The sequence below is a fragment of the Mesoplodon mirus genome (genome assembly GCF_964341445.2).
Source record: "Mesoplodon mirus genome assembly, chromosome: 11".
Lineage (NCBI taxonomy): Eukaryota > Metazoa > Chordata > Mammalia > Artiodactyla > Ziphiidae > Mesoplodon > Mesoplodon mirus.
In genome coordinates this window covers 96,477,644-96,496,055 of record NC_138987.1, presented here as the reverse complement: position 1 = coordinate 96,496,055, position 18,412 = coordinate 96,477,644, and the positions used below count along the sequence as shown (strand labels likewise).

The window sequence follows — 18,412 nt, the reverse complement described above, 5'->3', positions numbered from 1 at the left end:
GTACTTGGGCTTCAGTAGTTGTGGCTCGCGGTCTCTAGAGCGCAGGCTCAGTAGTTGTGGCGCACGGACTTAGTTGCTCCGCGGCACGTAGGATTTTCCTGGACCGGGGCTCGAACCCCTGCCCCCTGCATTGGCAGGTGGATTCTAAACCACTGCGCCACCCACCACTTGGTATTTCTTGCCCTTCTTGCCCACCTTTTACTTCAGGGAATGAGTTTCTTTTGAATTCACAGTACTTCTGCATTGAGGTTGTCCGTTTCCTTTAAGGTCTCGCATGGTGCAATGGCTAGCCCCGCCCCTCAGCTCTACTAAGCCACGCCCACTGGCCTTTTTAGCGGGCCAATTACCGCCCCTCATCCGGGTTCCTAGGACTGGGAAATTGGGCTCCTAACCAGGCAACTACCGGTCCGCTTGCTTCGCGGCGGATTTTCAGTTCGGTTATTCGCAGCTCTTCTCTCAACGGCTGCCAGCTGCGGAAGGCCAGTGCCCGGCCTCCCCGTTGCCATAACAGCAGGACACAACTCCTTCTCCCTTGCCCTCTACCAAACAGTCCTTCCCTCTCGGGGCCAAGCCTTCTCCAGTAGAGCTTCTAGTTGAGCAGAACCAGGGTCTGCGCCCCTTTGCAGAGGAGGATTGACTGAGTGGGAGGGTTGGAGGCTGCGTGTCAGGCTGGTGTCCCAGAGGGGACAGGGAAATGGGTCTACGCGGCGTGGGAGAGTTAGAAGAAAGGAGTAGTGCGGGGGTTATAGAGGTGGGAGGGGATGGGAGGGGGCGGCAGGGAGGTTTGGAGGAGAACGTGGCTTAAGGCAGAAGTGGGAAGAACTAAGGAGAGGGAAGTCCAGGAAGCTGGACACCGAGCTGCTGGAGGAGTGGGAGCCCCTGAGAAGGGCAGGAAATGCCTTGGGGGTCTGGGAAGGCATCCAAGTGAGAGAGGTCCTTGGTGGGAAGTATGAAGTGGAGGTTGGGAGTCCAAATGAGATGTTCACAGGGATGAGGAAAGACGCATCGCTGGCAGGAGGTCTGGGGTGATAGGGTGATGAGAGGGGTACCCGTTCATGGAGGTGAGGGAGGGAGCCTTGGCAGACGCTGAGGAGACCTTCTTTCTCAGGGCCGGGACCTAACTGGATTTGACTCCAGAGCCTTCAGCAGGGAAGAAAAATGTCAGATGAAGATGATCTGGAAGACTTTGAGCCAGACCTGGATGGTCTGGAAAGGGAAGACGACGAGAAGGAGACAGAGGAGTGGGAGGACCACAGGAAAGAGGGAGAAGACCCTGAGGAAGTGAGAGCTTGGAAACAGAGGGGGCCGGGCTTAAGGGCTGGGGTGGAAGGGATGCCTGAGTCCGCTTCCTCCTGCAGTGGATGTCCACGCCCCTCACAGAGGACATGATGAAGGAAGGGCTTTCTGCGCTCTGCAAGACGGGTAATGGACTGGCCCATGCTTACGTCAAGCTGGAGGTTAAAGACAGGTGTGTTCATGGGGGACCAGAAGAGGTCTGAGGATGTGGGACCCAGTGTCCTTTCTCAGCCTCCACCCTGGGTGTTTCGGCTGAGGTTGGATCTCTGGCATCCTGGACCAGTGAGGAGGGAAGGTTAGAGTCTACTTTTCAGGACGCTGTGACTCCCTGTGTCAGAGCTGGCCTGGGCAATTGGAGGCTGTGAGGGTATGGGATGGAGGTGGGGATTCCCGTTGGACTCCCTCACTTGTCTTTCAGAGTGTCGCTTCTCAGCCCTTCACAGACACAAGGTCCCTGCCCACCGTTGAGAACCCACCTACCTTCTCTTCCCCCTCCCCAGCCCTCCCTTCTGTCAGCCACTCTCCTCTCCACTCTAAGCCATCTTCATACTGCCCTCTGCTTTAGTACCTCTGACAGTCCTTGCTGGATTCTTAACCCTGACCCTGGCCTCTACCGTCTCCTAGGGATCTGACAGACATCTACTTGCTGCGTTCCTACATCCATCTGCGCTATGTGGATGTTTCCGAAAACCACTTGACAGACTTGTCCCCACTCAATCACCTCACCCACCTGCTCTGGCTCAGGGCTGATGGCAACCGGCTGCGGAGTGCCCGCTTGAACGAACTGCCCTACCTGCAGATCGCCAGCTTTGCCTATAACCAGATCACCGACACTGAGGGCATCTCTCATCCTCGTCTGGCCAGCCTGGATCTCAAAGGTGGGGCCTTAGGGTGGCCCTCACAAGATTCCTTCCTCGTCTGGGGCCAACAGAAGTGGGCAGTGTGGTCCTTGGCTGTGCCACACAGCAATCTGCATTCGTTCATTCACTCATTCAGACACTCATGATGGTTCACGATGACAGTTCTGTGTGCTGGAGATGTAGCAGTGAACAAAACAAAGAAAACCCCTATTTTCCTGTAGCTTACACTGTAGTCAAGGGAGGCAGGCAATCATCAGTGATCAGTATTTTATTTTTAATCTTTGGCTGCACTGCGTGGCATGCGGTATCTTAGTTCCCCAAGCAGGGATCAAACCCGTATCCCCTGCAGTGGAAGCATGGAGTCTTAGCCACTGGACCACCAGGGAAGTCCCAATGATCACAGTATATAAGTAAATTTAGGGACTTCCCTGGTGGCGCAGTGGTTAAGAATCTGCCTGCCAATGCAGGGGACACAGGTTTGAGCCCTGGTCCAGGAAGATCCCACATGCTGTGGAGCAACTTAGCCCACGAGCCACAACTACTGAGCCCGTGCGCCGCAACTACTGATGCCCGCGCACCTAGAGCCTGTAGTCCGCAACAAGAGAAGCCACCGCAGTGAGAAGCCCATGCACTGCAACTAGAGAAAGCCCGTGAGCAGTATCAAAAGACCCAACACGGCCAAAAATAAATTAAAAATTTAAAAAATAAGTAAATTTATAAAGCATGTTAAAAGGAGATAAGTGCGGGCTTCCCTGGTGGCGCAGTGGTTGAGAGTCCGCATGCCGATGCAGGGAACATGGGTTCGTGTCCCGGTCTGGGAAGATCCCACATGCTGCGGAGCAGCTGGGCCCGTGAGCCATGGCCACTGAGCCTGCATGTCCGGAGCCTGTGCTCCACAACGGGAGAGGCCACAGTAGTGAGAGGCCCGCGTACTGCAAAAAAAAAAAAAAAAAAAGGAGATAAGTGCTATGGAAAAAATCAGGGTAAAGAAAAGGTGGGGGAGCAGGGGTGGCGATTTCAAACAGGTTGGTTAGGACAAGTGTCATTGGGAAGTTGACATTTGAGCAAAGACTTGAAGGAGGAGAGGGAGTTAGCCATACAGATTGCTGGGCACCCCTCATTCACTCCTCAAAGACTTAGGTGGGCACATCCATAGGCCCTTGGACTGCCAGACCACTGTCCAGGGCTCCGCAGCTCTTAAGTCTGGAGCTGTGCCTCCTCGTATCACCTGGCATTAGAGAAGATGACACAGAGGCTCCCCAGATTCAGGCTCTACTGCTGAACATTTGAAGTGGCCCTTTGAACTCTTGACACCCTCCTTCTCAGGGAACAACATCCACATGGTGACAGGTCTGGACCCCCAAAAGCTGATCAGCCTGCACACACTGGAGCTTCGGGGGAACCAGCTGAACAGCACCCTGGGAATCAACCTTCCTAAGCTGAAGAACCTCTTCCTGGTAGCTACTGGGTCAGAGGGTGGTTGGTGCTGGGAAGGGGGCACTGTCCTGGGGGCCAGGATGCCTGGTTCTAGTAGACTTACCTACTAACTTCATCATCATCATAATAGGTATCATTTTCTGAGTGCTTACTTGGTGCCAGATGCTGTGTGGATTCAGAGTCAAAACAGACAAGGTGCTCACCACCTAGCAGGGCTGATAATACACAATGTGTGGATAATATAAAGACAGTTTGCTTTGATACAGGTAGCAGCACCATGTGCATAACTGAGGTTCAGGTCAGGCTAAGGAGGCCCCTTACGTGCCTAGGCTTTTAGACTCTTGAGTTGCCTCATTCCAGGATGGAGCTGAAGCCATTTCTCCTCAGTGGAGCAGTGAGGCTCTTGGCCCGGGCGGTGGGTTGAAGAATCTCCTCCTTAATCAGAGGTGGCTGTGCTGGGATGGGCAGTGAGAGTTACTGCTGAGTTTTCTCTGGGTTGGCAGCTTCTTCTGGATTCTTTACTCTCTACACGGGTCTCTACCCACCTCCACTCCCCTCCTGTACCCTCTCTACCTCTTAGATTTGCTCTTTCGCTGCATCTCTTTCTGATTTCCTTCCCCCTCCCTGCTCCCCTCTCCCAATCTATCTACTGTATCCTGGGGTCTAGGCCCAGAACCTGTTGAAGAAGGTGGAAGGCTTGGAAAACCTATGCAATCTCACTACCTTGCATCTTCGAGACAACCAGATTGAAACTCTGAGTGGCTTCTCCAAGGAAATGAAATCACTGCAGTACCTCAACCTAAGGTATGAACCCCCTCCAGGCCCACCTTGCCTCTACCCCTGACCAGGAGCCACCTTTGACCCTATGTTTCTCCCTGGTCCCAATCCCCCAATTCTAGACCACCCCCAGATTCTCACCTCATCCTCTGTCCTGATCCTCACCCCTCCTGTCCTTACTTTCTTCTGCATCAGTCCTAATTACAGCACTGAGACCTTTGTAGCCTGAGACCCCTGAATCCTATTCATTCAACCCACATATGGAGAACGTACTATGTGCCAGGCCTTGTGCTGTGTTTTGGGAACCATCTGAAGGAATCAGAGATGGTCCCTGTTCTCAGGGACTCACAGTCTGGATCCATCCCGTATAAGTTTCCACTGCCCTTCTCCATCTCCTGGGCCCCAATTCCCCTTCCAGTTTCCTGCCTCTCTTCTCCTGAGCCCCACCTGTAAGGGATGGCCCCATACTGCTATAAAACACAAGACATGCTCAGATTTGTTTTTGTTTTTTTTTCCCATAAATTTATTTATTGATTTATTTATTTTTGGCTGCGTTGGGTCTTCGTTGCTGCACGTGGGCTTTCTCTAGTTGCGGCGAGCGGGGGCTACTCTTCATTGCGGTGCACGGGTTTCTCATTGCGGTGGCTTCTCTTGTTGCGGAGCACAGGCTCTAGGCACGCTGGCTTCAGTAGTTGTGGCACATGGGCTCAGTAGTTGTGGCGCACCGGCTTAGTTGCTCCGCGGCACGTGGGATCTTCCCGGACCAGGGCTCGAACCCGTGTCCCCTGAATTGGCAGACAGATTCTTAACCAGTGCGCCACCAGGGAAGTCCCCGTGTTCAGATTTGAGGTGAGAAGAGTATTTAAAAGAAAATCTCTAGATGGAAAGGCACTGAGGATCAGGGGCAATTTTCTTGCAGCAGCTCTTGTCGGATGGAGGATTTTATGTGTGTATCTTTAAGCAAAGATGTAAGGAAATTGCCTCCTTCGTCAACAAAGACAAATCCTCGAGGCTGGCAGTGGAAAAAGAGTCTCCAAGTAGGGAGTGGTGGTTGTACCTTGAGGCCCGAAGTCCTGCTTTGACTGCTGGAGCGATCTCTTGCTGATTAGCTCTGACCCCTTGGTCTGGTAGGGTGCAGGGGGTATTGTGTTCCTGTTAATGGTCTAGACAGGGATAATGGACCTTCCTCAGTGGCTATTTACCAGGGATGTTTGGAAGTAAGTGTGGGGCGGAGGGGTTGTCTCAGTGACTGGGAGGTGCCCCTGGGGCCAAAGACCTGCAAGCAAGGACAGTCCAGCCCCTAAGAAACACCAGCGTGGTTCAGTGCCTCTCTTGAGATAAGGCTGAAACATTTAAGCCTGATGTCACAAAGGTGTGAGGCAAGAGCCTGAAACCAATACACAGTATCCTACAATGAGGTACTTGAGAGGAGAAAGCTTATTCTTCAGGCTGGGAGGCCCTGACCCATCCCCAGCTCCAGGCTCCTTCCTGTGGGAGCACCAAGACAGCACCGTCTCCATGACCCTAGAGCCCATTTCCTTCTCCACTGGCTCGGGTCCTACCTTCTAACCTTTGATTAGGTGTGATGACACAGAAATCTGTCCCTACAAAGGAGACTCCCCCCGACTCCCCAACTACAAGACAGGGCTGAGACCTAGCTCTGCTGCTCCGAAAAGATAAATATGACACATTACAGAATAGACTGTGGCACCTAGGGATTCCCTGAAGGGCAGAACAGGACAGGAGTAGGGTTACACAGCGTCTCTGCAGCACATCTGGCAGTGCGTGGCAGGCCAATCCACAGAGGCCATGTTTCTAGAGAAACCGGAGCCTGGTGGGAGACTCCCCCTGAGGGCCCAAACCTGGTAGCTGGCCTCCGAAGCCCATTGTTCTCTCGTGAACACCTCCCCACCACACCGGCAGGGGCAACATGGTGGCTGACCTGGGGGAGCTCGCCAAGCTGCGGGACCTGCCCAAGCTGCGAGCCTTGGTGCTGCTGGACAACCCGTGTACGGAGGAGAACAACTACCGCCAGGAGGCCCTGGTGCAGATGGCGCATCTCGAGCGCCTGGACAAGGACTTCTATGAGGAGGAGGAGCGGGCTGAGGCTGATGAGATCCGGCAGAGGGTGAAGGAGGAGGCTGAGCCCGAGCCCGAATGGGAACTGGACCAGTCATCGATCTAGCAGTTCCCCTAGCCTCCAAGGACAGTAAGGAAGGGGGGCAGCGAGGCCACAAGAGGAGGCCAAGGGCCTGGCAGATGGGAAGGGAAGTTGCTGTAGGAGGAGGTGGGTGAGGAAGGCAGAGGCAAGGAAACCCCTTGGGGAGACCTGGGTTAGGTGGGGAGAAAGAACCAGAAGAGCCTGGGAGGAGCTGAGAGGCTTAGGAGATACATGAGGAGGCCTGAGGAGTAAGCAGTATGAATGGGGTGGCAGGCAGAGATGTGGCTGTGGGCTGGGCAGCCACACCTGATGGGAAATGCTGGGTCTGGGGCATGTGGGGGTGCGGGGTTGGGGGCCGTGGTGTATGAGGATGGCAGCTGGGCCTAGAGAAGAAGGCAGGAGAGGAAGATCCTGCACTAAAGAGCCAAAGCTAAAAATAACAGGACACTGGCAGGAGGAAGAAAGGAGGGCAGGATGAGGCAGAAAGAGACTGAGGCTGAGACCAGGGAAGCGTGGCAGCTGGCACTTCAGGTGGGGCAGAGGCGGCCGTGGGAGTGCAGTGGGGCCCAGAGGACTGGCTTCTGTCCTCTTCCTCCAGGAGACCAAAGATGCTGGCCCCAAGACTGAGGAGACTCCCAGCTGGGGGGGCCCACGCCCCCTCTTCCGGAGACAGAGGACACCTTTCTCTTGCCCCAGGCCTAGGAATTCATCACAGCCTGCCTCCCAGACTCTGTGACGGGCACCTGGGCAGCGGTGACTGGGCGGGAGCAGCCCTCAGGCAGGCCTGGTGGGAACCAGGCCTGGGTGGGCCAGGGGATGCTTGAAGAATTGGCTGCGGAGGAGCTGCGGAGGCGGCGGCCTGGAGTGTTAGGAACAGTTGTTCGTTTTTCCAATAAAGAGACATTTTGATACTCTTGTGTCTGACCGGGTTTGTGAGACACTGAGGCTGTCACGGGCTTCACTGGCGTGAGGCTGAGATTGTTACTTTCCACGGGGTCGGGGTGTGGGTATGAGCGCGCGTGGGCGGCGGGGGGCTAGGTCCTGGGTGGCCCCCGGCCCCTCTCACATCGCTCTCCTCCTGCCCTCCCTGCCCCATCCCATCGGTCCCCCCCACCCCCCGCGCTCCTATGTGCGCCTCCGCTGGCGGCTCCTGAATCATCGGGGGCTCCGGGTCACATGCGCCCGCCCGGCCCTATCCGCGCCTCCCCCGCCCGCCGCCCGGGCTCCGCAGCCGCCGCCACCGCCACTCCCGCTCTCTCTGCGCCGCCACCGCCACCACTGCCAGCGCCACCGACAGCGCCACCGCCACAGGCTGGGTCTGCAGCCCCGAGGTGAAGCCCCGGCCGAGCCCCGCGCCCCTCCGGCCCCCTCCCCTCGCCGCCGCGCCCCCGCCCCTCTCCCCGGGCCTCGCGCATCCCTCGCCGCGCGGCGCTGCGCACCTGCTCCGCCACCCGCGCCCCCCAGGCACCTCCTTCCCCAGCCTTCCCGGACCGCTCGTCTCGGCTTCAGGCTGTCGCCCCCTCCTCGTTCGCGCGCCAGGCCTCTCCGCACCTGTGTCTAACTGCGCCTTTCTCCACCCTTGTCTGCCCCCTCCCCATGCCCCTTTTCGCCTCCGGTTCTGTCGACGATAAGGTTTCGCGGTCTCCCCGGGCTGTGCATTTTTCCCCTGGCACGTCCTTTGGCTTTGCATCGGGGAAATGTCTTTCTCACCCTCCCTCGGCATCCGCAGACTTCCTCTAGACGCCCCTCTCCCACTCCTCTCCCGCATCGCCCACTCCGGTTACAGTGTTTCCACTGCACCGGGGAGGGATGGGAAGAAGGGAGAATTTGTCTAGGGGCCGGCGGAGGACCGGCCCAGCTGTGCCTCTCCCCACGGGTCTCTCCTCCTCCCTCCCCACGGCAACCCCCAGAGACTGAGGACCCTCTCGCAGACTTCTCTACTGTACATCTCTCGGGAAGAGGAGGGACATACATTTGGAGGGAGATTGGGACCTTGGAGTGGGGGTTGGAGCGTTAGATTGGGGGGGATGGGGGCTCGGGAGGAGAGGCCTCCCGCTGCCCATACGACCCATGCTCTTCTGGTCTCCAAGGAGAAATGCAAACCTAGCAGTCGGACCGCCCTGAGGAGATCTGGGGGAACCCCACCAGCCGGCTGCTGAGGGGATGAGAGAACCACTGCCGTGCCCCTCCCCTCCTCACTGCGGAGTCCTCCCATCTCGGTTTTGATCCTACCCCGCCCCCCACTGCAGTGACCTCCCCTTCCTCACTGCATTGACCTTCTCCTCTCCCCACGGGCGGGGGGATCCCTTCTACAGCCGACGACTGCAGCCAGCTCCTCGTCACCCCCCCACCCAGTGCAGTAACCTCTTTCCCATCCCTCCCAGCCTCCCAGCCTTTGGCCCCTCCCACTGGTCTCAGGCTCCACCCCTCTGAGCCTCTTACCTTTCTCCTTCCTTCCCTTCCACCCAAGCAGATCCCAGCCATCATGTCCATTGAGAAGATCTGGGCCCGGGAGATCCTGGACTCCCGTGGGAATCCCACGGTGGAGGTGGATGTCTACACTGCCAAAGGTAATGGGCAGGGCCTTCCCACAGCCCCCATGCTGGCTTTGCCCTCGCCTGGCATGGGCGGCTCCCCTGGAATTCCCAGTGGGGATGGGGTGCTGGGCCAGGCTCAGGAGCCTGGAGCGGGGCGGGGTGGATCCTCCTTGTCCAGGGGAACCAGGATAGGCTGGTCTCTGTGTGCTAGTTTAGTGTGTGATACACAGCCTGCCTCTGCCCTCTGTGTTCACCGTGTGTGCATGTGTGTACCGTGTGTGCGTGCTCCACGTGTGCTGCCTGCGTAGCTTCGTTCCTGTGGGTTCCCACTTGCGCACGTGGGACCTCAGTTGGGTGGATGAGGAGGCCACTGCTTGTGCATCCGCCTCCGTGCGTGTGTCCGGGTCGCGGGGCGGGGGGCGGTGGTTTGTTAAGGAGCGCTGTTGGAAGAAGGCTGGATGCGGCTGCAGGGGCGTAGAGCTGGAAGGTGAAGAATCCCTGGTCCCTGTGGTGTCCTCTCTCTCCATCCTCATTCCACGTTCCCCTCCCAGGGCTTTTCCGGGCTGCGGTGCCCAGTGGAGCCTCCACTGGTATCTATGAGGCCCTGGAGCTAAGGGATGGGGACAAACAGCGTTACTTAGGCAAAGGTGAGGCCCTTTGTCTTTTCCCGGCTCTCCCGTCCCTCCACTGGGGACCTCACACCAGTCCCCAGCCCTCTTCCTGCATGCCTTCCCCCCACCTTTTCTCTTCTGGCCCCTCCTGGCCTGAGCCGGCCTGACCTCTCCACCTCTCCCTAGGTGTCCTGAAGGCAGTGGACCACATCAACACCACCATCGCCCCGGCCCTCATCAGCTCAGTGAGGCCCGCTCTTTGCTGGGGGTGGGGACCAGGGTCCTGGAAGGAACCCTGGATTAGGGGAGGATGAAGAAGAGGGAGAAAGGCCCACCTCCTGGGAACCATGGTTACCGGGGAAGGATGCCCCCTGCTCCCATGGAGCTTCAGGTCCCCTAATCCAGACAGGCCGCTGTTGCAGGAACCTGGTTGGACCCTGGCTAGATGTGAGCCTGTGTGTGGATATAGGGGGCCCTCTGGCTTAGGGTCCAGCCTTCATCCTGGCTTTGGGTGATGGAGGCTCTGCTCACAGGGTCTTTCTGTGGTGGAACAAGAGAAGCTGGACAACCTGATGTTGGACTTGGATGGGACTGAGAACAAGTGTAAGCAGGGGCTGGGAGAGAGTGGGGGTGGGGAGGGAACTCATGGAGCAGATGGAGAACTGAGGGGCCAGCGCTGTGGGGGGCTTCTTAGGAAGGATGACCTGGGACTTCCCCGGAGGTCCAGTGGTTAGGACTCCACGCATGAGCTTCCACTGCAGGGGGCACGGGTAGGATCCCTGGTTGGATCCTGCATGCCACGAGGTGTGGCCAAAAAAAAAAAAAAAAAAAAAGAGAAGGATGACCCGAGGAGGACTAGCCCTTCAAGAAACCATGAGTTTAACGCCAGTGGGAGGGGAATGACATTAGACAGAAGGGAGAACTTTGCAGCATAAGGAGGGGGGAGTTGGTGGCAGATAGTCTGTGGTCTCGGGGATGTTTAGCAATAGTGCCGCTCTCTGCCCTTTCCAGTCATCTCCCGTTGCTGCCCCCCCACTATTTTCAGGAGAGGATGGATGAGGTGTTGCAGGAGTGGAGAGGGAGGAGGGGGGTCCCCTTTACTGGCTCCTTTTGGGGAGTATAGGTGGAGGCGAGGCCTGGAAGGGGAAGGGGACGTGCTTGCTCAGTGCCTTCCTCTGTAATCTCCCAGCCAAGTTTGGGGCCAATGCCATCCTGGGTGTGTCCCTGGCCGTGTGTAAGGCAGGGGCAGCCGAGCAGGAATTGCCCCTCTACCGCCACATTGCTCAGCTGGCTGGGAACTCAGACCTCATCCTGCCTGTGCCGGTGAGACTACGACCTGCCCCTCCCAGGGGTGGGTGGGGAGGGAGTATGAAGCCTTGTGAGGACCGATGGGAGGAAAGTGATGGGGCGCAGCTAAAGAGAAAGGATGGGGACGGGGGACTCCGAGTCCAGGAAGCTGGAGGAAGTTTGGGATTTGGGGTTGACGCTCCCAGGGGCGGAGAGGGAAGTGCTCTATGACCTTTCTGTCCTCCTGTGGCTCCCAGGCCTTCAACGTGATCAATGGGGGCTCCCATGCTGGGAACAAGCTGGCCATGCAGGAGTTTATGATCCTCCCAGTGGGCGCTGAGAGCTTTCGGGATGCCATGCGGCTTGGGGCAGAGGTCTATCACACACTCAAGGGCGTCATCAAGGACAAGTATGGCAAGGATGCCACCAACGTGGGAGATGAAGGTGGCTTTGCCCCCAATATCCTGGAGAACAGTGAAGGTGAGGCCAGGATCCCCACTCCTAGCTCTAAGTCTCACTCCATCCCAGGACATCAGGAAGGGCCACACATTTCACCAAGTCCCGAGGAGGCTGCGTGAGGGTCCCTGAGCTAATTCCAAGAGGTTCCATTCCTCGGAGTGGGTGCCAGAGGGCCTAACAAATTCACATGCAGGCCTAAGAGGATATTCTTTATCCACCCAGCCAGATCTGTTAGCATCTGCAAGTTCCCACTGGAGCCCCTGGGGATGCTGGGAGATGGTCTAGGTGACCTGTGGGATCCATCCCCACCTTTAACTCCGATGGATCCTCAGTGTGATGAGATACACCATACTCCAGGGAATCCACTCCAAATCTATCCCATTCCCACTCCAACCTCTTAGACTTCTAGGATTTCTAGTCTTCCTTTGCCCTGGGAGAAACCTTATAGTGAAGAGAAACTATACAGACAGGTAGTGGCTAAGAGTTAACTTTCTGGGGCCAAATTGCCTGGATTTGAACCTTGACTTGAAGAGTTAACTGGCTGGTGATCTTGCTCACTTAACTTCTCTGTGCTTGTCTTTCTCATCTGTAAAATGGGAATAACAACAGTCTCTACCTCTTAGCATAATTGTGACGATTAAATGAGATCATATGTGTAAGTGTTTAGGTGACATAGCCCTCAATCAATTATAGCTATTTAAAACAAAACAAACAAACAAAAAAACAAAACTATGGGACTTCCCTGGTGGTCCAGTGGTTAAGAGTCCACGCTTCCAATGCAGGGGCTGTGGTTCAATCCCTGGTCGGGGAACCAAGATCCCACACACCGTGTGGCGTGGCCAAAACAAAAACAAAAACAAAAAAACTATTATTAACACAGTTCCATTCCTCTGCCTTCCTAAAAGGTGGCCTGCTCGTTGCAGACCTGGGAATAACCCCAAAACAACCTTAACCAGACCCAGACCTCTCCCTAGCAACAACCCTCCACTTCTGTTCTGAATTTCTTTCTTTCCCTCATTCCTCCTTGCCCATTGTATTCCATCCCCAGCCTTGGAGCTGGTGAAGGAAGCCATTGACAAGGCTGGCTACACAGAAAAGATCGTCATTGGCATGGATGTCGCCGCCTCGGAGTTTTATCGTGATGGCAAATACGACTTGGACTTCAAGTCTCCCGCTAATCCTTCCCGATACATCACTGGGGACCAGCTGGGGGCCCTCTACCAGGACTTTGTCAGGGACTATCCTGGTGAGAGCAAGGGCTGTGGCAGGGGGAGGGCAGGGGGCAGGCAGGGATGTGTTGGGGACAACTCTGGACCTTACGGGGGTGCTGACCCTGGTGCCAGGGAGAGATGTCCTGAGAAGAGCCTGAGAACCAGGGGTGGGGTGAAGGAGCCTCCTGCAGAGGTTGGGCTTTGGATGTCGTGTAATTGTGCAGGTGCCTGTGGTGAATCTGTTCCATCTGCTTTGGATCCTGATTAAAATCCTGAACTCTGAAGCTGCTGGGATCAGGGGGCGGGTTTGGGAGGAACCAGGCATGGTGAGAGGGTGACTGGAACTAGCACAGTTCAGGATCTTGGGTTGATAAAACTGGATGCTGGGGAATTCCCTGGCGGTCCAGTAGTTAGGACTCCACACTTTCACTGCCGAGGGCACGGGTTCAATCCCTGGTCAGGGAACTAAGATCCCATAAGCCACCAGTGTGGTGGCTGGATGCTGGATGCTGAATGGAGCTGGACGTCACGTGGATGAGGAGGTGCTGAATCACCCTCTCTAGGTCCCCCAATGGCTTTTACCCCTGGATGGAGGCAATTGGTTTCCAGTTCCTGAGACAGCGAGAGAAAATAGACCTAAATTGCAGAATGACGTTTTTAGAACAGCAACGAGGAAGGGCTTCCTGGTAGAAAATGGGAAAATACAAAGATAGGTTGTGAGGGCTTCCCTGGTGGTGCAGTGGTTGAGAGTCCGCCTGCCGATGCAGGGGGACGTGGGTTCGTGCCCCGGTCCGGGAGGATCCCACATGTCGTGGAGCAGCTGGGCCCGTGAACTATGGCCGCTGAGCCAGCGCGTCCGGAGCCTGCGCTCTGCAACGGGAGAGGCCACGATAGCAAGAGGCCCGCGTACTGCAAAAAAAAAAAAAAAAGATAGGTTGTGTGAAAGTTTCTAAACTCTTGTTTTTTGAAAGGTTTTCTGAAAGAATCAAGAAGCAATCAGGGCAGGCTTGTTTCTGGGGAAGGAGGGGTGAGGAGGCTGAATTGGCCAGGGGGTCTGACCTGTCTATTCAGGGAATCTCAGCGGCGTGTTCCTGCCTGACTCAGAGCCTCCGCATCGCTCTCCCAACAGTGGTCTCCATTGAGGACCCCTTTGACCAGGACGACTGGGCTGCCTGGTCCAAGTTCACAGCCAACGTGGGGATCCAGATTGTGGGTGATGACCTGACAGTGACCAACCCAAAGCGAATCGAGCGGGCCGTGGAGGAGAAGGCCTGCAACTGTCTGCTGCTGAAGGTCAACCAGATCGGTTCGGTCACCGAAGCCATCCAAGCGTGAGTGCCTGCCGTCCCTGACTCAGCCCATTTCTGCAGGATGCCTCTCACCAGTGCTCCCAGCCCAGTCTTGCCCACAAGTGCTGAAGGGGGCAGGGAACCTGGAGTCACTGTCACGGCTCTCCTGGTTCTGCTCCCCCGACCCAGGTTCCCTGCTCCCCTTCCAGACAGCTTCCCTCCAGATGTTTCTTGACCAATACAGGGGATGAGAAGAGGGTGCGGGCGTGAGGGGCTGGGGCTCAGTGCTGCTGTACCGATGCAGGTGCAAGCTGGCCCAGGAGAATGGCTGGGGGGTCATGGTGAGTCACCGCTCGGGAGAGACTGAGGACACGTTCATTGCAGACCTGGTGGTAGGGCTGTGCACAGGCCAGGTGAGCGCCAGGGAGCCCTTTGTGCAATTGGTGGGTTCTGCTCAGGTGGCTCTCTCCCAGGGGTTTGCGGGTGTTGGGGGAATTTCAAGGGAGTATAAGTTTTCTTTCACGGGGAAAAGGGCGGCCACTGAGCTGCTTATGTTTTGTGGTGTTTTAGATCAAGACTGGTGCCCCATGCCGTTCTGAGCGTCTGGCTAAGTACAACCAGCTCATGAGGTGAGGGAACCCGGGGAATAGAAGCCCAGGGCCCAGGGGGTTATAAGCTGTGTTTCTCCACCATTTCATCTCCAGTGCCTGGGGCCTGGAGAACAAACAGTAGGCATCCAGAAAATACTTGTTTTTGATGGATGGGTTTACAGATGGCCTGATTGACAGCCCATGGAAAGCCAGGGAATGCCCTCAGCTCAGGCCAGGACCTGGGAGCAGGTGGTGCGAGGGGCTTGGAGGATGGCAGCCCCATGGGAAGTGGGGGCGGTCCTCCTGCTTCCCTGACTGTTTCCTTTCTGACTCCCCTCTCTCAGAATCGAAGAGGAGCTGGGGGACGAAGCTCGCTTCGCCGGACATAATTTCCGCAATCCCAGCGTGCTGTGATCCCTCTACCTGCCTGGAGACTTGGAGCCCCTTGCCGTCCGCCTGGAACCTCTTCTTTCCGGTCCTGCTCGAAATTTCACCCCAGACACCCCGGCTGACCTGCTGCGCTGCTCCTTGGCTGGTCCAGCCCCTGCTGTCTCCGCTCTCGCCCACTCTGGGTTCCACTCTCCACTCCTTCCTTTCTCTTCTCCCTCCTCAAAAACTGGCCATGGACTGAGGACGTCAGGGCATCCACGGAAGACCGATCAGGGTCTGTGCTGGAGCGTCAGGGTTGGTTGTTGCGGTGTGTAGAGGGGCCATGTGTAGAGGGGCCATGTGTCATGTGTGCTTTGCGCTGGGTCTGTTCGTTTCCAGATTGCATATGAGGCAGGAACTGCGCACTGCTGAGTGGAGGGCAGTGCTGGCTGCATGCTCAGGCCTGGCCTAAGGCACTGATGTATTATTTATTCATTTATTTATTTTTCATTCATCCTGTTAATGATTCACTTCCTCATAACTCCAGGGCCAGAAACTGGCCTGACTGGACGGGACCATGTGTCTGTATTTCACGTGACTATAGATTCTGAGATGGCCTGGGGTGGGGGTCTTGCTGGAACGGGAAGGGTCACAGAAAGGGGCCTCGATGAGGGTTCCTGTGTGTGTGCCAAGCCTTAACCGCAGCCTGGCTCGGTCCAGAGGTGGGGCTGTGTGCCCGGGGCTCCTCCCCTGTCCCTCTCTCCCCAGCCCGCCTCCCCCTCGTTCGTTCTTCCTGCAGCTGCACCTGAGCACCTTCTCACTCCCCCGTGCCGTGTTCCACAGCTGCCAGCACCTCTGTGGCGTTGAAATGAGCACCACCATTAAAGTCTGAGTCACCGTGCATTACTGTGTCTGAGGAGTCTTACTCTCATCCACACGAGGGGAGAGAAGATGGAGCTCCTGGAAGCCGGTGAAACTGGATAGCAGAGCTGGGGAGGGCACAGAAAGAGGAAGAAACCCAGCAAATAGGCCAGGAGGATGGCATTGCCTACCTCACCCTGGCCAGGTAGGGAGCACATTGCCCTGCCTTGTCAGCAGCAAGCCTGGCCCCAGGACCCAGGTGAATTAGGGCTTCTTAACCTGGGGTCCCAGAATTCCTAAAAGTATCAAAAATTGTGTGTGTATATGCGTTTTTGGAGAAAGGGATCCCAAGGGTTTGCAGATTCACCAAAGGTCTTGACCAGAGAAGGGATAAAGCTGTGGGCTAGAGCAGCTCCGGTACTGGGCCTCTCCCAGACCAAGTCCTGGCTGCTTCTGGGATGGACCAGCACTGCCTGGGCAGCACCCCTTGCAAGGTGGGGCCCCGGGGAGGAAAGGATGGTACTTGGGAAGAATGGTACCATGGAGCGAGGGAAGAATGGTACTGGGGGTACAGAAGCCTGAAGAAACAGCCTTCCTGGAGATTCAGGACCTGGGGTGCTCAACGGGCCCCTCCCTGGGTCAGCCTGCGAGAAGGGTGCCAGTGTGTGGCTGGGGAGACGCACTATCACTCTTCAGCTCCAGCGGAGCCCCAGCATTGAGATGGGAACCCAGGAACCACCGGGGAGGAGGGGAAGGGGGGAGGGGGAGGGGGGAGGGGGGAGGGGGCCGGAGGAAGGGGGCGGGGGAGCCACCTCCAGGGCTCGGATACCCGGGCGGAGCCGGCAGGGGCTGTGGAAAGCTGTGGCCACTAGAGCGAATTGCAAGGCTGCTCCCTCTGTGGGCCTCCCACTCTGTTTCTTCTCTGAGTTCTGGTCCTGGGCCCCCTCTGCCATTCCGCCCAGCTCCAGGACTGGAAGAGGATTCCCGTTCTGTATGGGCAGGACCCGTTTCTCTGCTTTTCTCCTCCTGTGTCGCTGACAACTCAGCCCTTTTCAGTCGAAGAGTTTCTCGCCCCGTCCTCTGTGCCTCTTCATTACAGCGCGGGCATCTCAGCTTTCCCTTCTCTGCTGTCTCCTGGTGCCCCTTTCTGTTTCCCTTGGGGGCAAACCGTACTTTTCTCTAGGGTCCATTATATCCATCTTTCTTCAGTAACTCCTGGTCGGAGCCATATTTCCTAACCTCTGCCCTTTCCTCCTTGCTAGGTCGCCTTCTCATGCCCCCCACACCCCAACCCCTCAGGTACTGGCTTGGATTGGGTTACAGCTAGCTCTGCCTGGGCCTCCCAGGCCCCTCTCTCCACTTTCCTTTTGTGTCGTTGCCTGGAGACGGGTGGGTCGTGGGGGACTGGGGCCAGAGAGGGAGCTGGGGTGAGGGATGGTGGTGGGGTGTGTGTGATGCTCCCTGAAGCTGAATTGTGAGCCCTGCCCTCAGGTAGGGGAGGAATTGGAGGGGGTAGGCCCTGGCTTCTCTTCTCACTCTCCTCATCCCGTTTCTACCACTGCCTAAGTTTTTCTTTCAGGCTCAGCTACCATCCTAGCCCATCCCTTAGTGGTTAAAAAAGGAGGGAGAAGAGCTCGGCCTGGAAAGGAGCTGGGAAGAGCCTGGGCCAGGGCCCAGTGGGGGACTGAACTGAACAGTGCAGACAGGGAGGAAATGCAATGGAGGGGGGACCATGGGGAGAGGAGGAGTCTTGGAACAAAGTTGGGGGGTGGGGAGAGGAGCTGGGGTTCTCCTAGGACACAGATGAAGGGAGTGGGCAGTGGGGGGGCGGGTGGGCAGGGTGGAGCTGTCTGGAAAGCCCTGAGGGATAAGGAAGGTGGGACTGGGGTAATAAAGTGAGTGCCAACCAGTTCAAGAGTCTGAAGAGTGGTGATTCATTCCTAGGCCAGGGAAGCCTTCCTGCTCAGGTTCCCCGGTGCCATAGAATCCATTTAGAGCTTCTGGGTATTCCTAGAACTTGGCTGAGCCTGGCCCAGGGAAATATGAGGCAAAATCTACTAGTTGCTACAGAGCCAAGCTTCTTCCCTCTCAGAAGGCTGGTGGGATCCCACCCTCAGGGCCCGCCCTCGGCCTCTAGCTGGTGGGCTCACACACAAACACCACCCCCAGCCCCAGCCCCAGCCCCAATCTGGAGCGCTACTGAGGGCTCCCAATCCAGACTCCGGCTCCAGATCTTCCTGTTTCCCAGCCTCCCTCCCTCCCATTCTCTGGCCTTCCCAATCTCAGCTGCCAAAAATCACCCAGCGTCTTGGTGTCCTTTGTCCTGAGAGATGTTGCTGCTTGGTGTGGGGCAGGGAGAGAGCCCAGGAGACTCTGGGGGGTGGGAACCGGGGGTGCTGGCCTCCTGGCTGAAGACTGGCAGTGGCTGGGGACTGTCAGGGGCAGAGGCTGCCTGGAGAGGGGTCTGCGGTGGAACTGTGTCCACATTAGAATGATGGCGATGGGGGAACCTGGGCACCAGGGGTTGTCTCCACGTGGAGCCTAATCCCCACCCGACCCCTTCCCTGTAGCCCAAAGTACTGTGAGTGATGACTTCGAACAGATTTGAGAAGGAAAATGGAGCTGCTACCAGCCAGAGGGCCTGAGGATGGTGTCCCACTCCCATAA

The 18,412-nt window shown here is 56.9% G+C and overlaps 2 protein-coding genes across 3 annotated transcripts; both read left to right on the top strand.

Annotated features, from left to right (window-relative positions):
• The first annotated feature begins 565 nt into the window (after positions 1–565).
• On the top strand, positions 566–7,316 carry LRRC23 (leucine rich repeat containing 23). 2 transcript variants are annotated; one of them, XM_082635554.1, is made up of 8 exons: positions 566–608; positions 1,109–1,281; positions 1,359–1,468; positions 1,921–2,174; positions 3,483–3,613; positions 4,261–4,397; positions 6,294–6,579; positions 7,130–7,316. In XM_082635554.1, exons 2-7 carry the CDS (start codon positions 1,159–1,161, stop codon positions 6,553–6,555), a joined length of 1,017 nt encoding a protein of 338 aa, XP_082491680.1. In that variant the 5' UTR covers positions 566–608; positions 1,109–1,158; the 3' UTR covers positions 6,556–6,579; positions 7,130–7,316. The 2 variants fall into 2 exon arrangements, with proteins under 2 accessions (XP_082491680.1, XP_082491681.1); XM_082635555.1 differs by lacking the exon at positions 566–608 and having other exon boundaries at positions 992–1,281; positions 7,228–7,316.
• Positions 7,317–7,759: 443 nt separating this feature from the next.
• Positions 7,760–15,777, top strand: ENO2 (enolase 2). The gene is made up of 12 exons (XM_082635548.1): positions 7,760–7,862; positions 9,005–9,101; positions 9,620–9,715; positions 9,866–9,924; positions 10,213–10,282; positions 10,869–11,002; positions 11,224–11,446; positions 12,474–12,671; positions 13,766–13,967; positions 14,230–14,338; positions 14,496–14,554; positions 14,860–15,777. The coding sequence occupies exons 2-12, from the start codon at positions 9,017–9,019 to the stop codon at positions 14,927–14,929; spliced, it is 1,305 nt and encodes a 434-aa protein (XP_082491674.1). The 5' UTR covers positions 7,760–7,862; positions 9,005–9,016; the 3' UTR covers positions 14,930–15,777.
• The last annotated feature ends 2,635 nt before the right edge of the window (positions 15,778–18,412 follow it).